At 44.0% G+C, this 17,838-nt stretch overlaps 1 protein-coding gene across 1 annotated transcript in view; it reads right to left on the bottom strand.

Moving 5' to 3' along the window:
- PCDH15 (protocadherin related 15) overlaps positions 1 to 17,838 on the bottom strand; it is a 314,817-nt gene that overhangs the window by 193,420 nt on the left and 103,559 nt on the right. Inside the window, exons 4-6 of the mRNA XM_069018835.1 lie at positions 12,586 to 12,746; positions 9,176 to 9,331; positions 980 to 1,099 (exon numbers count right to left, since the gene is read on the bottom strand). Coding sequence (XP_068874936.1) covers positions 980 to 1,099; positions 9,176 to 9,331; positions 12,586 to 12,746 — 437 coding nt within the window. The remainder of the gene's footprint in view (positions 1 to 979; positions 1,100 to 9,175; positions 9,332 to 12,585; positions 12,747 to 17,838) is intronic.

Below are 17,838 nucleotides of genomic sequence, written 5' to 3'. Positions count from 1 at the left end.
CATCTTTCCATCCTTCAATCTCCCAATGTAGAAGATAGTTAATATTTAAGTATTTTGAACAGGCAACAGCAATACAAGATTCCAAACACAGCAGAGGGACACAGGAATATTATTTCTTTACATCACATAACAAGGCCGTTTTCCTCTAAAAGTCTAAGCAATTGCTAAAATTGCAAATTTTATTTTTTTAATATATTTTTGTTATTATTGGTTTTCAGCAAATAAATGAGAATGAGTGTTAGATGCAGGTATCCATGGTAGGCAGGAAAACAGGATTGGGAAGTGCATCCCAGACTAATAAATAACTGGACACAGTCAGAGTTTGGCACTCATCTTTTGGGATAAAATATTCATAGTTCCCACCGAGGGGGGGAAAAATCAATTAGGAGATTTATACTGAGGCCAAACAGAAATCATGGAATCCCAGAATGGTTTGGGTTGGAAGAGATCCTAAATCCTGTCAAGTCCCACCCCTGCCATGGGCAGGGACACCTTCCACTGTCCTGGCCTTGGACACTTCCAAGGATGGGATAGGCACAACTTCTCTGGGCATTAATGGAAGTGAAATAATCCAGCTGCTGACAGTGAGGCAATGAGAGGGAAGGGAAATTCATTTGTTGTTACAGGGCTCATAGGCAGAGAGGATACTCGACATGAAGGAAAACATTTCTTTATGTCCAACAGCAACCTCCTGTTCATTTGCTACTTCATGTCATATAAATATAAATACAGAAATACACATATACATATAAATACAAATATACTTATATACATCTACATTTATATATTTATATATAACTATATAAAACAATTTTACAACGATATAAATATATAAATATATAAATGCATAAATGTATAAATGTATAAATGTATAAATGTATAAATGTATAAATGTATAAATATATAAATGTATAAATGTATAAATATATAAATACAAATACAGATAAACATGGAGGGAAAAAAGCCGGAATGGCTGTACCTTGTCATTCGGATTGTACTGGATGACGTACTCTATTTGGCCATTGGGACCATCATCAATGTCAATAGCACCATTGTTTCCAGAAAATCCTGTGAAGATGGTTGTTCCAACTGGAGTTAACTGCAAGAACAGCAAGAGACACCCATTAAAACCTTAAGGTTTTAAGGTTTATTTTAACCTTATTTCCCCCCCTAGCTCTGGTCTATAATGCATCAAGGGAGAAATTAATTTTTTTTTTTTAAAAAAAGACAAAGATGAGAAAAACACTCTTTAAAAAACTGAAAGAACCCATGAAATAAATATAGATTAAACCCAATGAAAGTTCCTTTTTCAGACTCAGGAAGGAAAACAAGGACGAGCTGCAAATGTAAACAGAACTTATTTGACAGAGTCTTCATGGCAACGTGAACAGAGCCAGATTAATATTGTTACGTGCAAACACAAACACCCAGAGAGCTTCATGGCTTTGAACAAACACAAGAGTGATTCTGTTGCTCCAATATTGTGTTGGCAGCAATTGAATACCCATTAAATGATGCTTTGAAAATGAATCAATTTATAATTATCCTTGCACAGATAAATAGCACGAAATCAAGGCCCATTGAGAGCAAGGACAGAAGATTTCTTGGGAGTCATCGTTTCTGAATTTTAATATTCAAGAAACTTTGTGAGTAATCAACCTGAAAGTGCAAAACAAATGAACAAACACTCGTGGATTCAGCACAACCCTTGCTCCCTGCTGCTCTCATCACCCCCAAATTTGTGGCCCCTAAATTCCCAGAGTCCCAATGGCCCCTCTTCTTTTGTCCAGAATTTACATGAAGTTGATGCACATATTTAAACCTAAAGGGCCTAAAAAAGTTTGAAATGTTGCAAAAAGAGCAGGGGGCAAACAACAGAGTCATCCCAGCATGAGGTGCAGATGTGGATGTTATTTCACATTCCTATTTTGTAGTGCTCACAATAAAGCAAAGACTTAACTCCCCATTTCCTCCTGCACTCAGAGTTCCTGTATTTATAAAGCTGCTAATTAAGGGTGCCATGGTTCTCTGGGAAACATTTTCAGGGCTGAGAATACTGAATCTCTGAAATAAAAACCACCAATTCGAAGCCTTTTTATGGTAAAACAAGTGGGGTTTAATTTACAATCCCACCACTATCCACACTTACACCACAACTCTTTATGTTCATGTTTTGCTACAAACTTGACTTATTTACTCCCAGAACAGGCAGCAGAAGTGCCACATGTGGGTGTAGGAAGTTGACTGCACCCTCATGGGTTGGGATGTGCAGGGGAGAAGGGGACAGAAGACCAAAGTAACCTGAAAACCAGCTGGGAAAAGTTCCAGGAGGGCTGGCAGGGGCTTTTCCCAGCACTGCAGATGGGCTGCTCCTTGCCACCCACTCAGGCACCCCTGTGCGGCCTCCTCAGCAGCTCAGGAGAGGGAAATCCAATGTTCCTGGAGGAAAACAGGGGGACCAGGCACCCACTGCACACACAGGCGGGACAGATGCCGTGGGGAGCATTGACTTAACATCCTGCCAGCAACAAATCCACTGGGACGGGGACAGAGGAACCCAAGCCAGCACTGTCCCCCATCCCAGCCCTCTGGTCTGGGCTCAGCATCACTTCTTAACTCCCAGCTCCTCTTGTCCTCACTATTTTCTCCTCATTCCTTGCTGCCACATGGTGTTTTCCACTCTCTTAACCCCATTTTCCCCTTTCTTAACCCTGTTTTCTTCTCTCTTAACCCCATTTTCCTGAGGCACTGTGGGGCTGGCTGAGGGCTGGGATGTTCCCAGTGCTGGAGCCTGTGGATCCCTCAGTGCAGAGCAGCTTCCACCTCTCCTGACAGAGACCCCTCGGGCCCTGCCTGGGCACTGACACTGCGTAACTTGAAATAAGAGACTTTAACCAATTAATCCCTGCTTAGACAATGGTCCCATTAGTGGAAATAGCCAGGCACTGTCCTGGCTGGTCATGGGGTGGCATGTGATGGAAATCTCCCAGGTTTCTGCTGCCCAAACAGGAAAAAGTCCTGTGCTCCCAGATGGAGCTGAGAGGAGGAGCTCTGGAGACATTAGACATGCAGAACCCCAGAAAAGTTTGAGTTGAAAGGGACATTAAGGGCCACCTAATTCCACCCCCTGCCATGGGCAGGGACACCTTCCACTGTCCCAGGCTGCTCCAAGCCCCAATGTCCAGCCTGGCCTTGGGCACTGCCAGGGATCCAGGGGCAGCCCCAGCTGCTCTGGGCACCCTGTGCCAGGGCCTGCCCACCCTCCCAGGGAACAATTCCTTCCCAATATCCCATCCAGCCCTGCCCTCTGGCACTGGGAAGCCATTCCCTGTGTCCTGTCCCTCCATGCCTTGTCCCCAGTCCCTCTCCAGCTCTCCTGGAGCCCCTTTAGGCCCTGCAAGGGGCTCTGAGCTCTCCCTGGAGCCTTCTCTTCTCCAGGTGAGCACCCCCAGCTCTCCCAGCCTGGCTCCAGAGCAGAGGGGCTCCAGCCCCTCCATGGCCTCCTCTGGACTCACTCCAACACATCCATGTATTTCTTGTGTTGGGAATCCCAGAGCTGGACACTGTACTGCAGATGATGTCCCATATAAAAAAAACCAAAACAACTTATATTTAACACTATTAAATATTGTAAAAATGCTGTCCCGCCCAGGAGCTGACAGACACCCTGGAGCTGCTGGCACAGCTCCCACCTGCCCGTTCTGACAGGGTGCCAATAAATAGTGGCCAACATAAAAAGGTTCCAGCACTGCAAAGCACATTATTAAGTGATAACAAAGGAGACAGCTGCAAAAATGACACATCAGTAAACACCAGAACTCCAATTCCATGCTCTAACAGTAAAAGTCAAAAGCTAAAGTCTTGCATTTGATGGATTACACCCAGAAAAACTGACTGCAGATGTGCAGAGCTTCAGGACATGCACCTTTCCATTTTACCTAAGTTTTCTTTTATGCAACACAAATGATACTAGAAAAGAACACAGGGGAAAAAAATCCTCTCCACTCCTTCATGCCAGACCTCCAGGAGTGTTTGGACGCCGCTCTCAGGGATGCCCAGGGTGCGATTGTTGAGGTGTCTTGGCAGGGCCAGGGGTTGGACTGGATAATCCTGGTGGGTCCCTCCCAGCTCAGAATATTCTGTGATTCTGTGATTTCCAGCCTGATCTCCTGATCTCACGTTAGAGATTCCTGCAGCCTTTAGAAAAACTCAGATGAGCTCTTAACTTGATACTTCAAATCCAGTTCCAATCACGTGGGAGAGGCCCTCAGCATTCCAAGCCACACAAAATTTGTACACAGAGATCTCATCATGGTGCTGATTTTAACTCTGATATTTCCCATCAGCCAGCCATAATACATTTTCCCACAGTTTGTGAGGGATTTCTGAGACACTGCTGTCACTTCCTTGTTGGAAAAATAAGGAGGAACTCAGTTCCCCTAATAAAATGCAACTTTAGCCTGGGGCAAAGGAGGCTCAGGGGGGACCTTGTGGCTCTGCACAAGTCCCCCTGACAGGAGGGGGCAGCTGGGGGGGAGGGGGGGGGTCAGGTTCTGCTCCCAGGGAACAGGGACAGGACAAGGGGAAATGGCCTCAGGCTGGGCCAGGGGAGGCTCAGTTGGATATTGGGAAAAATTCCTTTACTGAAAGAGTGGAAATTTGTTTCTCCATAGGAACCTTTGGCATCTCCTAGGGAAAGGGCCTAAGTTGTGCATCAAAGGGTTTAACCACACTGAGTGTTTTTTACCTCATGCAAAACAAAACATTAGGAATTGCAAAGAAACAATTCCAGGAGTGTCGGCAACAGCCTGAGGATAATCATCTCTGTGGGAACTCAATCCAGTGGAAAAGAACCATGATGACAAGAAACAAGGAAGATTCCAAAGAGAACGCAATTAAACAAAGAGAGGAGATGCACACAATAAATCTTCTTCTTCCACAGTCTACAGCTGTAACACTTAAAAACTTCCTTCAGTGTGATTAATGGCTATTAGAAGTCAAGATGCAGACAGGAACGTTCAGCTCTTCCATAAAACATTTGGAAAATAAATTTCCCTATTATTGCCTATTTACAAAGTTAAAAATGAACGTTTTTTCAGAGTGGCCCCAAAGAGCAGAGCAAAGCAAGATTTACAGTTAATCATCCTGAGCTAACGCTCTTTTGATGATGTCTACCTGCAGAGATTAATTATTTCGATACCACAAGGAGAAAGACAGGAATAATTACACCACAAGAAATGAAAATTCAGCACAAGCTCTAATTCTCAACAGCCCAAACCCAAAGTTTTGAGATGACTGAAGTTCAAGAAGAGCACTTATTTTGCAAAGGATTCCCATCTCTGCCAAACTGAAGGAGAGAAAAAAAAAGCCCCAAACCCAATAAACAAACCAACCCTAAAATTTTGGGTTGCAAGCAGCTCTACGGTTATGTACATTTAATAAATACTGACTTCAACAGTGTTCCAGGGACTCCAACTCCACTTCCAAACAGAACCTGTTATTAAATGCCCCTGACCTTCCCTGTAGGACTCAGAAAAGTGAAAAACTAAGACCAAAGAAAGTCAGTTTGATAAAGCCCAGGCAATGCAGAACTGGAGCTGCATTTAGCTCAGATAAAAATGATCCAGATAAGCTGTGTTTAACACAAAACACAGACACCACCACTGGGCCTCAGCAGTACAAGATTTTACTTCCTAATCCCTGTATTAGGCTCCATAAATTCAAACCCCTTGTGGCAGTGCTACAGATTTGCCTGTGGAATATTAACTGAGCTGCATAATTCTTGAGAAATTTAACCCAGCTGCAGAACTTTAGTTTAATACGGCAATTACTCAAATCTTCAAGCCACCAATTTAGCCCCAGGCTAATGTCACTGTCAGGAGCTTTTCCTAACTGAATAACGATGGGATATTTTCATGTAAATAAAAATACCTCATGCAAAAAACCCAAGGGAATAACTCTGCAGAGGATTTCTCATTATCATAAAAATGGTGACATCAACCTTCACTTGTTTTCACTTCCACGAGGAGATTCCTAATGCTTTGGAGACAGCTGGGAGTAGGCTGAGATACTTGGACTTGTAAAAGCCTTAGGAAGGGAAAAGGAAAACTTGCTCCTAAACAGTGGGGAAACAGAAACTCGGTTTTCAACTAAGACTTGAAAAAAATCAGTTTCATTTGTAACTTCATACGAATCCCAGCACTGCCACTCCCAGCTAAGCCACCTCATCCAGCAAACCTTCCAGCCTCCATCAACCCTGACGAGGACAAGCCCAGCTCCATGGGACACATCCATACTTTTAACAGAAGAAGTAAAATCCTGAAAAAAAGTATTTCCCCTATAAACATGTAATGATCATTTTGATTCTTAGCTGCAAAAGCCGCATTTTCAAACCACTCACATGAATTTCTCTACACATTTTAATTTGGGATCACCTTCACCCAAGGGTCTTCTATAGGTACAAGTGTGGGAATGACGTAAGGAAACACTTAAATCCCTAAGGATCGTTGGACAATGGGCAGAATATTCCACAGATGCTCTTTATGTCTTGAGATGTCTCAGGGTTCTGAGGGTCCAGATGAAGATGTCCGAAGCAGTAGAGTGAGAAATTATGGCACAAGATGCTGGAAAAAAAGGCTGCAAAACACCTGGAGTAAGGAAGGAAAGGAGGGACCAGCATATCCATGTCCATGAGCAACTGGGAAAGGCAAAATTGGTCTGGAGCTGCTCCATACAGGATTCTACAGGTAACTCATCAGGCAAGCACCGCTGCATTTTTCCCAGTCCTTGTGCTTTTCCTTGAGCATCTGCCAGGGCACTGGCAAAGGAAACACCCTGGATTAGGGGAGCTTTTAGTCTAACTCAGGACAGAGTGATCCCAACCAAGCATAAAAATCAAGATACTAATATCCTTTTGGTATAAAGCTAAACAGACACTACTCTACCACATCCATCTCATTCTACGCCTTCTGGAAAAATCCAGGCTTACTTTTAAACCATGTCTTTTTCTGTGCAAATGGAAACCACGTGTGAACCCAGGATTTATGGTGCTATTTGCAACTACCCTCAGCTTCTCTACTGAAGCTTTTCTATTGATGACAAACTCATCTTAATATGCTGGGGACAGTTTGAATATAAAGATAACTGGACATAAAAACCATTCCATTGCTCCAAAGTGTAATAAAATCTACTTTTCCTTGGAGTTGTTTCATGTTCCTTAGGTAAGAGAAATTTCTGTATTTTTTGGTTTACAAGCAACCTGAGAACAGAAGTGAAAATTAACCATGAACCTTTCATCCCAGTGCATTCCTGTTGCTAAATTCACCAGAGGCAGCACCAATTATGAGCAGAATAAACGAGCATTAAAACATTTAATCACTCATTAAAACCTTTGAGAGAGTCTAAGATGTTTTGTGAATTATTTTTTTTGTTAATTAATTAATGAGAGCATGAACTCACTGGGTGCTGCTCAAGGGCACAGTAGTGCCATGTCAGATGTTATCCATGGAAAAGAGATAAAATGAAAGGAAGAAATTAATTAAATCAGCGTGCAGCTGGTGGAAAGAGCAACAGTGCATTTTGCCCAGCAATAATTCCAATAAATGCTCGGTGTCCTCAGAACTCTGCTCAATTTCTGAACACAAATAATTGGGAGTGGTGCATTTTGCACTCTGCCTTTGGGACTTCTCCCTAATCAGGGAAAATCCTTGTTTTCTTAGCACTGCCACACTCACAGCCTTCAGTTTTACTGCAGAAATGATGCAGGTTTTGGAAGTGATCTGGGCCCTGCAGCAAAACCCACACAGGCACTTCAGACTGGTGTTGATGCTGCCTTTACTCCAGACCAGAAACGTTCCTGCACTGGCTCTGTAAAACCAGAGAAATTCCATTGCCACATAAAGGCCAGTTTGAAAGCCATGTGCAAACCCATGGAGGACTTTCCTGGTGTTCCCAAATTCCGGTGGGAAGTCACGTGGGCACCTGGGTTGCCAAAACTTTGTCTGAAGGCAAATGTTTTTAATTTAAAACCAGGAAGTTTGAAAAAGCTGTTTATCCTTATCTCAGTTGCAGGTCCAACATAATGTGTGGACTTGGGGGGTTTTTCCTCCACACTTTTGGGTTAATTAGGCCCAAACTCATCAATGTCCCACCCTTTTCCCAGGGCAATGAGCTGTTCTGCACATGTGTGGTCATGGAGAGCAGAGACAATACAAGGACAAATTGAAAAGCTGAATCTCCAAAACACAGCAAAATAGGAAATTTCTTCAAATCAATTCTATTGAAATCAAAGCAGTCATGCTCTTTCACAAACCCCCACCCCACAAACCAAACCCCACCAGGCTGCATATTTAACATAATTTATTTTTTAAATATAACTCTACTTCTTTCCAACTTCACCTGCACAAAACTGACCCACCTTTCCGTGTTCCACATATTTTCAGCCCACATATTTCCATTAGTTCATGTAAGTCCCTGTTTCTACTCATTACTAAAGCCCTGAGATGCTAACCCTGAAAACACAGACTTTTTGTATTGCTTATTGGCAGATTATTCTGTCCTTAACTGGGCGAAAATGAAAAGAAGAATGAAAAACTTCACTGGAAAGTGAAGTGAAGCTGTGCCAGCTCAAGAAAGAAATGATTTTTTTTCCTTCAAACAACACAGTGAAGTCCAATCCACAGGTCTCTATTCCAAAAAAATAGAACATAATAAATAATATAAAATAAAATAATTCATTTCACAGGAATCACTTAATACAGAGCAACAGCAATCTGCACTTTGCCAAGATTCAATAGTGCTAATAAACTTTTTAAACTGTTTTTTCACTTTCTTTTCTTCATGCATACATTTGTTTTACTTCCAGGTTTGTTGTTAAAAGTGCTTTAATTTAACAGAAATCAATGCTCCTTTCATGAAGACACTGCTTAAGATTTGGGTGTTTTCTGCAATATTCCTGATGAAAAATGTGCTGGTTTTTGTATTCCTTATGGAAAAGCAGGATTTGATGCCGACACCTGAAGCCTGCTGAAGTGATGAGCGTTTCTGGAGTGGCACAAATACCAGGGATTTGAAAACAACCGGATTCTTTGGGTTTTCAAGGGAGAGGCACTAGAAGCTGGAATTTACAGCGACCCCCCCCCCCAAAGGAGAAGGAGGAGAATCAGGCAGCTCTGACCTCGTTGACGGCCACGTGGTAGCGCTGCTGCTGGAACTGCGGGGAGTTGTCGTTGCGGTCCCGCACCACGATCCGCACCTCGTGGTTGATGACGGTGCCGACCTTCTTGTTCACACACTGCACCTGCACCACGATGGACTGGATGGACACTGGCGGCTGCAAGGGCAAAGGGGTTGTGACAAAGGGACCCAGAAAATGCCTCCTGTTTGAGCCTTTCGCTCATCGTTACTGGAATTCATCGGATCCCAGAAGGGTTTGGGTGGGAAGGGACCTTCAAGACCATCTCGTTCCACCCCCCTGCCATGGCAGGGACAAATTCCACTGTCCCAGGCTGCTCCAAGCCCCAATGTCCAGCCTGACCTTGGACACTGCCAGGGATCCAGGGGCAGCCCCAGCTGCTCTGGGCACCCTGTGCCAGGGCCTGCCCACCCTCCCAGGGAGCAATTCCTTCCCAATATCCCATCCATCCCTGCCCTCTGGCACTGGGAAGCCATTCCCTGGGTCCTGTCCCTCCATGCCTTGTCCCCAGTCCCTCTCCAGCTCTCCTGGAACCCCTTTAGGCCCTGCAAGGGGCTCTGAGCTCTCCCTGGAGCCTTCTCCTCTAAGGTGAGCACCCCCAGCTCTCCCAGCATGGCTCCAGAGCAGAGGGGCTCCAGCCCTGGGAGCATCTCCCGGCCTCCTCAGGACTCATCCCAAAGTCTTTCTTGTTTCTTTCTTGTCTTGAATTAAAAGGTCAAGTCCAAAATAAATCACATTTGCTACCACTTACATTTGCAAATAATTCAGAAACAACTTTCAGTGCAGACAATCCTGTTGTTCTCACTGCAGTGAACACAGCAATGCCCAAAGAAAAATAACTCCCAAACTGATGAATGGACAAAGAAATTTAGGCTGGAATGGCTTTTAGTGCCCATCTGAGTATAATCCAAGATTTTTTAGGCTGCCTTTAATAAGCTGCAGCTACTACTGAGTATATCTGGATTTACTAGCCAAGCCCAAGAGTAATATATTTATTTGAAATGACAGCTATTTGATAAATATTTGATATTCTGGATTTACGAAAATATGGAAATAAGCAATGGCACAAATTGTTTGTGAAACCAGGAACAAACCATCCCAGCACCTTTCAGCAGCTCCCTGGACCTTCAGTTCTGATTTATCACTGGTCTTTCTTCCTAAGTACTTAAAGTTTTGCAAGAAAAGTCTGGAATTTTCCTTTTATCTGATTTTATTTGGAAAACACACTGCCATTCCTAGTAACAATCAATGGAATCTAGGAAGATTTGCTGTCAAGGAAGGTCATAAATAAAAACAGGACAGGATCAGGCTGACTGAATCAGCAGGGAAAGAAAAACGGGAAGAGTATCCAGATATATGGAATGTGATCATTTGTGAATCAGAAACTCCAATTTTTGCTCTGTAATAAAAAACTGAATCTAAAGGTTCGATTTAATGAAACTCCCAATTTCATTGGTGCTGCAAAGTTTCACACGGATTGAAGTTGAAAGATGAGAAAAATAGGTGGGGATTTTTTGTTAACAGAAGAGACCCCCCTCTTCCTCCCCACTGAATGGTTCTGTGGTGCTGGGCTAGCACAGCCCTGGTTCTGAAGGCTGGAAATATCCTTTAGGAGAATCCATAAGGCTGGAAAAGACTTCCAAGACCACGGAGCCAGCACTAACCCATGTCCCCGAAAGAGCCCTACAAAGGAAGCCCATGACACACATTTCATATTTTTACTCGGTCCCTGGGGGTTTTGAGGGTTGCTCTCCTTTTCTTTGGGTTGGGAGTGACAGCAATTCCCTGAGGCCAGGCGAGAGAGGCACAGGGGGCATTATGCCCAAAATCGAAACCACTTTAGAGCCCAGATTTTCTTCTCATAGCCCACCAAACTTAAACAGCCACAGATGGATGATTTGACACAGCATTAGGGATAAAAAGAGTTCCAGTTCATAGTAAAAAATGAGGCAGCACTACCTTAAATACCAATGTAAACACATTATTACCTGTATTTAATTAAGAAATGTACACACTTTCCTTGTTTCCTGGGGACTTGGGTCTACTTCTGGCAAAGAACATCCCTGTAAAGTGTCTGGGAATGCACAATAATGGGAATTGGTTTAGACTGTGACTAATATTGAAACTCAAATAATCTGACAAGGTTCTTTGGATAAAGCACGGACTTCGATTCACGTCAAGGTGACAAAAAACTGCCAATAAATGTCTTTGAAAAGAAGAATTAACATTGATCCATCAGGAATTTTGGTTCCTAACTCCCTATGGATGGGTGTGGGGTGATAAGGATGGACACTACATATCTTAAGAGTGGTTCCCCAGCCTTGCCTCCCATTCCAGGCTCTCATTTTTTGCTCTGGCTTAAATCAAACCTAAGAGGCCAAAGGTACTCCAGCAGCTGCTGACTGGCACGGGAGGAAGTGCCAACTCTTTCCCAGGAAGTCTTCTGCCACCATGACCACTCTGCCATGCTTTGTGCTTTGCATGGGAAAACAGTTTGTGAATTAAAATGAAATTAAGAACAACTGAATTCAATCAGTGCCTTTCACCAGCAAATGAGAAATAAGGAGAAATTTGCATGTTGTTTTTGGTACTTATGAATTTCTCTCAAAACACATGGAGAAGACAAATTAATCAATCAAGCTAATACAAAACAAACTTCCCTGCACTCCAAGGAGAACCCCTGAGTTTTACAGCCTTCTTGCCATATTGACTAAAGCACTTGGAAGTCAATTTTACTTTCAGGTTCTGTTGCAAGGTTGCAACACTGTGAGGAAATAGAGTGTTTTCTCTTCAATGAAATTAGCCTAGATGAGAACACTCCTATTTATTTTGTGCTTTTCATCTTTCTTTTTATAAAAGTCAAACTTACCCCGAAAATATTTCCTTAACTCCATCAGGAACGAGCACAGCAAAGGAATTTTAGGCTGCCTTAAAAAAAGAATCTGAAGCAGCACATTCTCAATGGAACGTGTCAAGTTTTGTGAGTGAATTGTGGCAGTCACGACTCCTTTGCCCTCTCTCACATCTCATCATTCGGTGTACACAGGGAAAGCAGGCTGCTAATAAATGTCACAGGGCACGGGGTGAGCAGCACTTCTTCCAGTCAGCAAACCAGAATCAAAATTTAATTCAACAAACAAGTCAAGTTAGGTCGCATATAAAACCCGCACATCAATTTGTTTGGTCTTTGTTGCTGTGTTCATCCACAATAATATTTGAAACTACAGTCAAGTTCCTGTGTGCTCCCAAAAAATCCTAAAAGAGGCTCAGATTAACTCTGTTCACATCCATCTGGGGACAAGACAGATGCAGGAATTCTATTCCAGCAGGACTTGTGTGTGTGGTTAATTAGAAATGATTGTCTCTGGGGAGAAAACCAAGCCCAAACTTACATCTCTGTCCAGCACCCGGCCGGTGCTGTTCAGGTACAAGGTCTGCTTGATGGGATCCAGGATCACCCAGTAATCCACGTTGTCCTTCAGGGAGAGCTCGATGGTGGGGTCAGGCCCTCCTGCTGTCCCTTTGATCAGCATGTTGTCAACCAGGATAGTGCCTGCAACGACATTAAACACCCCGGGGAGGAATTTATAGGGAATCCACATTTTTATGTATTTTTGTAACTACTGCAACACTGAAAATACTGGTTTCTACTACAGCTTTGTGGTGTTTTACATTTTGAGTGATGTTTAAAGAGCCTGAATCTTATTATCTGTAATGAAAAACTGCCTCTGACACCACAGCTGTTTCAGACAATGCCAGAAGAAGCACTTGCAATGCACAATGATTTAAATTGACAATGAGACCCATCACATCCAGCTATCTCCTTAATAAGATGAGCTTTTTCTTCATTGAGCAATCATCTCCCAATCTCACCTCGAACAAATGAAAGCACAGAAATAACAACCAAACCAGGAATAAATTTTCTGCAGTGAGAGCGACACATCAAGGTGATGACGGGGAGAAAAAAGCACAGTTACATAAAGCTCTCCAGGAAAAAAGAGGCTTTCTACCTGGAGCTGCTCTGCAACAGAAACTGAATTGCAGCACAAGGATGTGAAGACTACAGCCACAAGACAAAGGCGGTACTGAGAGGAGCAGCCAGCTCTCAATGTGGGTCTTTTCATGGAATCGCAGGATCCCAGAATGGTTTGGGTTGGAAGGGACCTTCAAGATCCAAAATTCCACCCCTGCCATGGCAGGGACACCTTCCACTGTCCCAGGCTGCTCCAAGCCCTGTCCAACCTGGCCTTGGACACTGCCAGGGATCCAGGGGCAGCCACAGCTTCTCTGGGCACCCTGTGCCAGGGTGTCACCACCCCCACAGCAAAGAATTCCTTCCATGTATGTAACCTAAATTTTCCTTCTTTCAGTCTGAACCCATTCATTCCCCCTTGTCCTGTTCCTCCAGTTCCTGCTGCAGGGTCCCTCTCCAGTTTCCCTGTATCCCTTCAGGCCCTGGAAGGAGCTGTGAGTTCTCCACACAATCTTCTCCTCTCCCGGCTGAGCAGCCCCAGCTCTCCCAGCCTGGCTCCAGAGGGGAGGTGCTCCAGTCCCCTCAGCAACTCAGTGGCCTCCCCTGGACCTGCTCCAACAGTTCCACGTCCCTCTTATGCAGAACAGTGCACGGAATTCCGGGTGGGGTCTCATGAGAGACCACCTTGTCCCATTCTGCCAGTCAAGCCTTGCTTTTAGCAGTCAGCTCACTGCCCCCACAATGTGCCAAATTTCCTGTGGAAAACACTCCCAAATCGCTTCCCAAATGTCAAGCATTACAAACCACCCTGAGTGTTGCCCTCCAGTGCCTCAGATTTGCATGCACAGCATTTATAACCACTCCTCTGAAATTTCATTTCCCTGCAAAATTAACACTCTCCAGTTTGCTTCACACTGAAATACGAAAAGGAATCATCTTTGTGGAAGTTCACCAGCAGTTAGGAAGAAAACCTGTGAATGTCAGTAGCTGCAGAACATTTAAATTAGGTTAAAATATTTATCATGTAACCTCCTGTTATTAAGGGCCCAAATAATTTATTCCAAAGTGTAGCATGAAGTTTCTTTACACCTTCACTTTATAACAGCGACTCTGTATAAAAATATTCATCCAAGAGGAGTGGGCCCAAGATGGGCCGATGTTTCTTTGGCTAAAACAGTAAAATAATCACTGATCTTAACCACAGCAAACTGGTTTGCAGTCCTGTGGGGGAAAACACCACAGTAAAGTCTTTTCAATCATTTATTTTGAAACTACTTTTTTTCTGACACAACAGAGATGAAAGGAAGAAAATTGACAAATATTTGGGAATAAAACTGCCAAACTTTGCACCAAAGACTGGTTTCAAGTTCAGGGAGCAACAGCTTTTTTGCCATGTGAGAAACATTGTTTTTATCCAGGTGTTTTATGGCTCTTGTCACAATTTCCTGGTCAATAACATCTGTACAGTTGTACTCTGGCCCACGAGCTTGGCCTGGCAGCTTTTGGGAGACCAGCACCGGTTTTAACACAAAGAGGATTTCACCAGGAAAACTCAGCTCATTTCCAACCCCACGACACTTCCAAGCGTTCATGTCTACTCAACAATTCCTCTCAAAGCTATAAAATCCACCAGCCCTCGTTACTGGGCCTCAATGATGACGCAAAGAAGGGCTGGTAATCCAAATTCACTTATAAAAATATCTAAGCAACTTAAAATCTGTGATGATGAATTTCATAGTCTGTAGTCAACCACCATCACTTCACTGACCTCACTGCTTTGATTCTGCATCTCGTTGGATTCTGCTCTGCTTCACTCTCTGCTTGGTTTCACGAAGCACTTCTGTTTGCTTTGGTTTGATCCAGGGATTCTTTTCTTCTTAAAAATGGGCTGGGTTTTCCTCAGATATTCATGAGGCACCCGTACTCTCTCTCTGAGGGACAGCAGTTTGCAAATCAGCCTTTTAGTAGCCATCCTTAAAGACTTATTTTTCTTGTTTAAGAAGTCTCTGATATTTCAGAGGCCTTTCCCTTTCCCCCTTAGATATCTGTAATTCCTTCCTGCCTCTCTCCTTGGCCTAAAATGCCAGGGAGGGAACCTCCAAATGATAAATCTGATGTGTCTGTGTCACCAGTTTGTCCATAAAAGCCAGCACTAAAGCAAACCTGTCCCATGATATTTGTAACTCACTGATAAAATGAGTTTACAGAAAATCTGCTTTGCAATTTTCTTGCACAAGAAAAAACTCAATCACAGAATCCTAGGATCCCTGAGGCTGGAAAAGCCCTCCCAGCCCATGGAGTCCAAGCTGAGCCCGATGCCCACCTTGTCCCCAGCCCAGAGCACTGAGTGCCACCTCCAGCCCTTCCTTGGACACCTCCAGGCATGGGCACTCCAAAGCTCCCTGGGCAGCCCCTGCCAAGGCCTGAGCACCCTTTCCATGCAGAAATTCCTGCTGCTGTCCAAGCTGAGCCTCCCCTGGCCCAGCCTGAGGCCGTTTCCCCTTGTCCTGTCCCTGTTCCCTGGGAGCAGAGCCCGACCCCCCCGGCTGCCCCCTCCTGTCAGGGACTTGTGCAGAGCCACAAGGTCCCCCCTGAGCCTCCTTTGCTCCAGGCTCAGCCCCTTTCCCAGCTCCCTCAGCCACTCCTGGGGCTCCAGCCCCTTCCCAGCTCCATTCCCTGCCCTGGACACGCTCCAGCCCCTCCAGGGCTCTCTGGCCAGGAGGGCCCAGAACTGGACACAGCCCTGAGGTCCCTCAGCAGGGCCAGCACTGGGACGGGCCCTGCCCTGGGGCTGCACTTCTGTCCTCTGTGCACAGGCAATTGGAAAGGACACCCAGGACTATCATTAGGGATAGTTTTCCTGGCTAATTAAAAGCAAAACCAAAAAAAAGATGGGAAAGTTTGATTGCCCATCACCACAAGCAGATCTTAAGAACAGCTTTTCCTCTTCCATGGAGACCACACAATTTGGCTGCTTTTCCACCTCCCTGAAGTCTGATTGATGACTGAGGCACCTTGTGGAATGACCATACAGTTTTCCAGGGGATTAGTACAGGATAAGCTCCAAGGAATCAAAGTCAAGGAAGCTGTTGGCTAAAAAAGCAAGAAAACCAGGCAGAAACCAATAGGCTGGACAAGAGAGGAAAGCTCTTTTATTGTCAGAGGTAACAACATTTTTCTGAGCTTGTTGCAATTATTCAAAAACAGCTGCAAAAGAGGACAAGAAAGCCAAAAACTACAAAGTGCTTTAAGCATTTTAACAATTGTTCTACACCAGACTGTTTCCCTGAGAGGAATCCAGGAGCTGGAAATCTTCATTAGGCTGAAATAAAAGGGAAGGTTTTGATTTTGCAGCACAGTCTCAGGTGAACATTCTAAGGAGAGGGCACCAGACTCAGGTGCAAAAGCCACGAAATGTGGGATTTGCTGGTCATGCTCTGCTAAAGACAGGAGCCTGGGAGTGCTCAGTGAGGAGTCACTTCCTGAATGATTTTGACACATCCTGGGATTATTATAGTTGGATGTTTTGGCAGAGCCCTTTTCTAAAGTGTGAAGGAATTATGACTGCTCTGGGAATAAACCTTATTGAATCATGAAGTGGTTTGGGTTGGAAGGGACCAATGTCACTGAAAAGTCTCTAAACATCAAACGAGGCTTTTCTCTGCATTTAGATCTATTCTTGCAACACAGGATTGTACTTATGGGATTAGGCTGTGGCCTGCAAAGTCTTTAGATATCCAGAAATACTCTGCATTCCAAGTGAAAAAGCAAAATGAATCTGCAGGAGATGGGAGAACTGAGGTTCCCCCTCCAGGGAATCATTTTCTCAATTTCAGTCTTCAAAAACTTCTCCTTCTGGGAATATTTTCTGTTTTCCTTAACATTTCCAAACACTTTTGAACATGTTCTAACTCTGAATGATACAGAAGATAAATGCAACCCTTCTCTCCAAAACCTGTTTACACTGAATTGCTACTCAAAATCCAAGCTCTGTAAAACATAATTTACAAAGGATTGCTTTTAGGATGAAAAAAATGCATCCTCCTTCATAATTAAAACAAAATATGCAAATACCTGTCCAAGATCAGCCCAAAGACCCACCTAACCTGGTGTCCTGGGTGCTCAGGACAGATCCAGACCTCAAATTGAATTCTATCTCCCTCCTCCACGTGCTCCTTGGCTCTCGAATAACCTTGTCCATCCTCTTACTGGCTTTACAGGTGAAAAAAAGGTATGTGTGAGGCATTTACAAACCTCACAGGCTCTTCTTCAAGAGGTTTTGAAAGCTCCCACACTGAGAAGGCAGCAACATTAACCCTGCTCATCTACCCAGCAGGCTGCTGATGAAGCCTTACAAACCTCTTGGTACAATAAGGTGCAGCAGATGACAAAAACTAAATGGATAAAAATTGATCAGTTGGAAGATGCTCAACATTGGTATTGATTGGTCGAGTCCCTGGCAACCCCACAAGAGAAGAACATCCCCTGAAATAAAATTTTGAAAAAGGGTTTTTCTTTTGGTTTTTAGTTTAGCCAATGGGACCAGAAATAGATTGATAGGGTTGACATAAGATTGTCCATTACCTACACAAAAACCTGCTGGCTCTTGATAAAAAACATTCCCAGGTCGGTGCTCTCATACCAGACACAAAAACCGGCCACGAACAAAAAC

The sequence above is a fragment of the Aphelocoma coerulescens genome, chromosome 6, assembly GCF_041296385.1.
Source record: "Aphelocoma coerulescens isolate FSJ_1873_10779 chromosome 6, UR_Acoe_1.0, whole genome shotgun sequence".
Classification (NCBI taxonomy): domain Eukaryota; kingdom Metazoa; phylum Chordata; class Aves; order Passeriformes; family Corvidae; genus Aphelocoma; species Aphelocoma coerulescens.
This window is presented reverse-complemented; position numbering and strand designations above follow the sequence as displayed.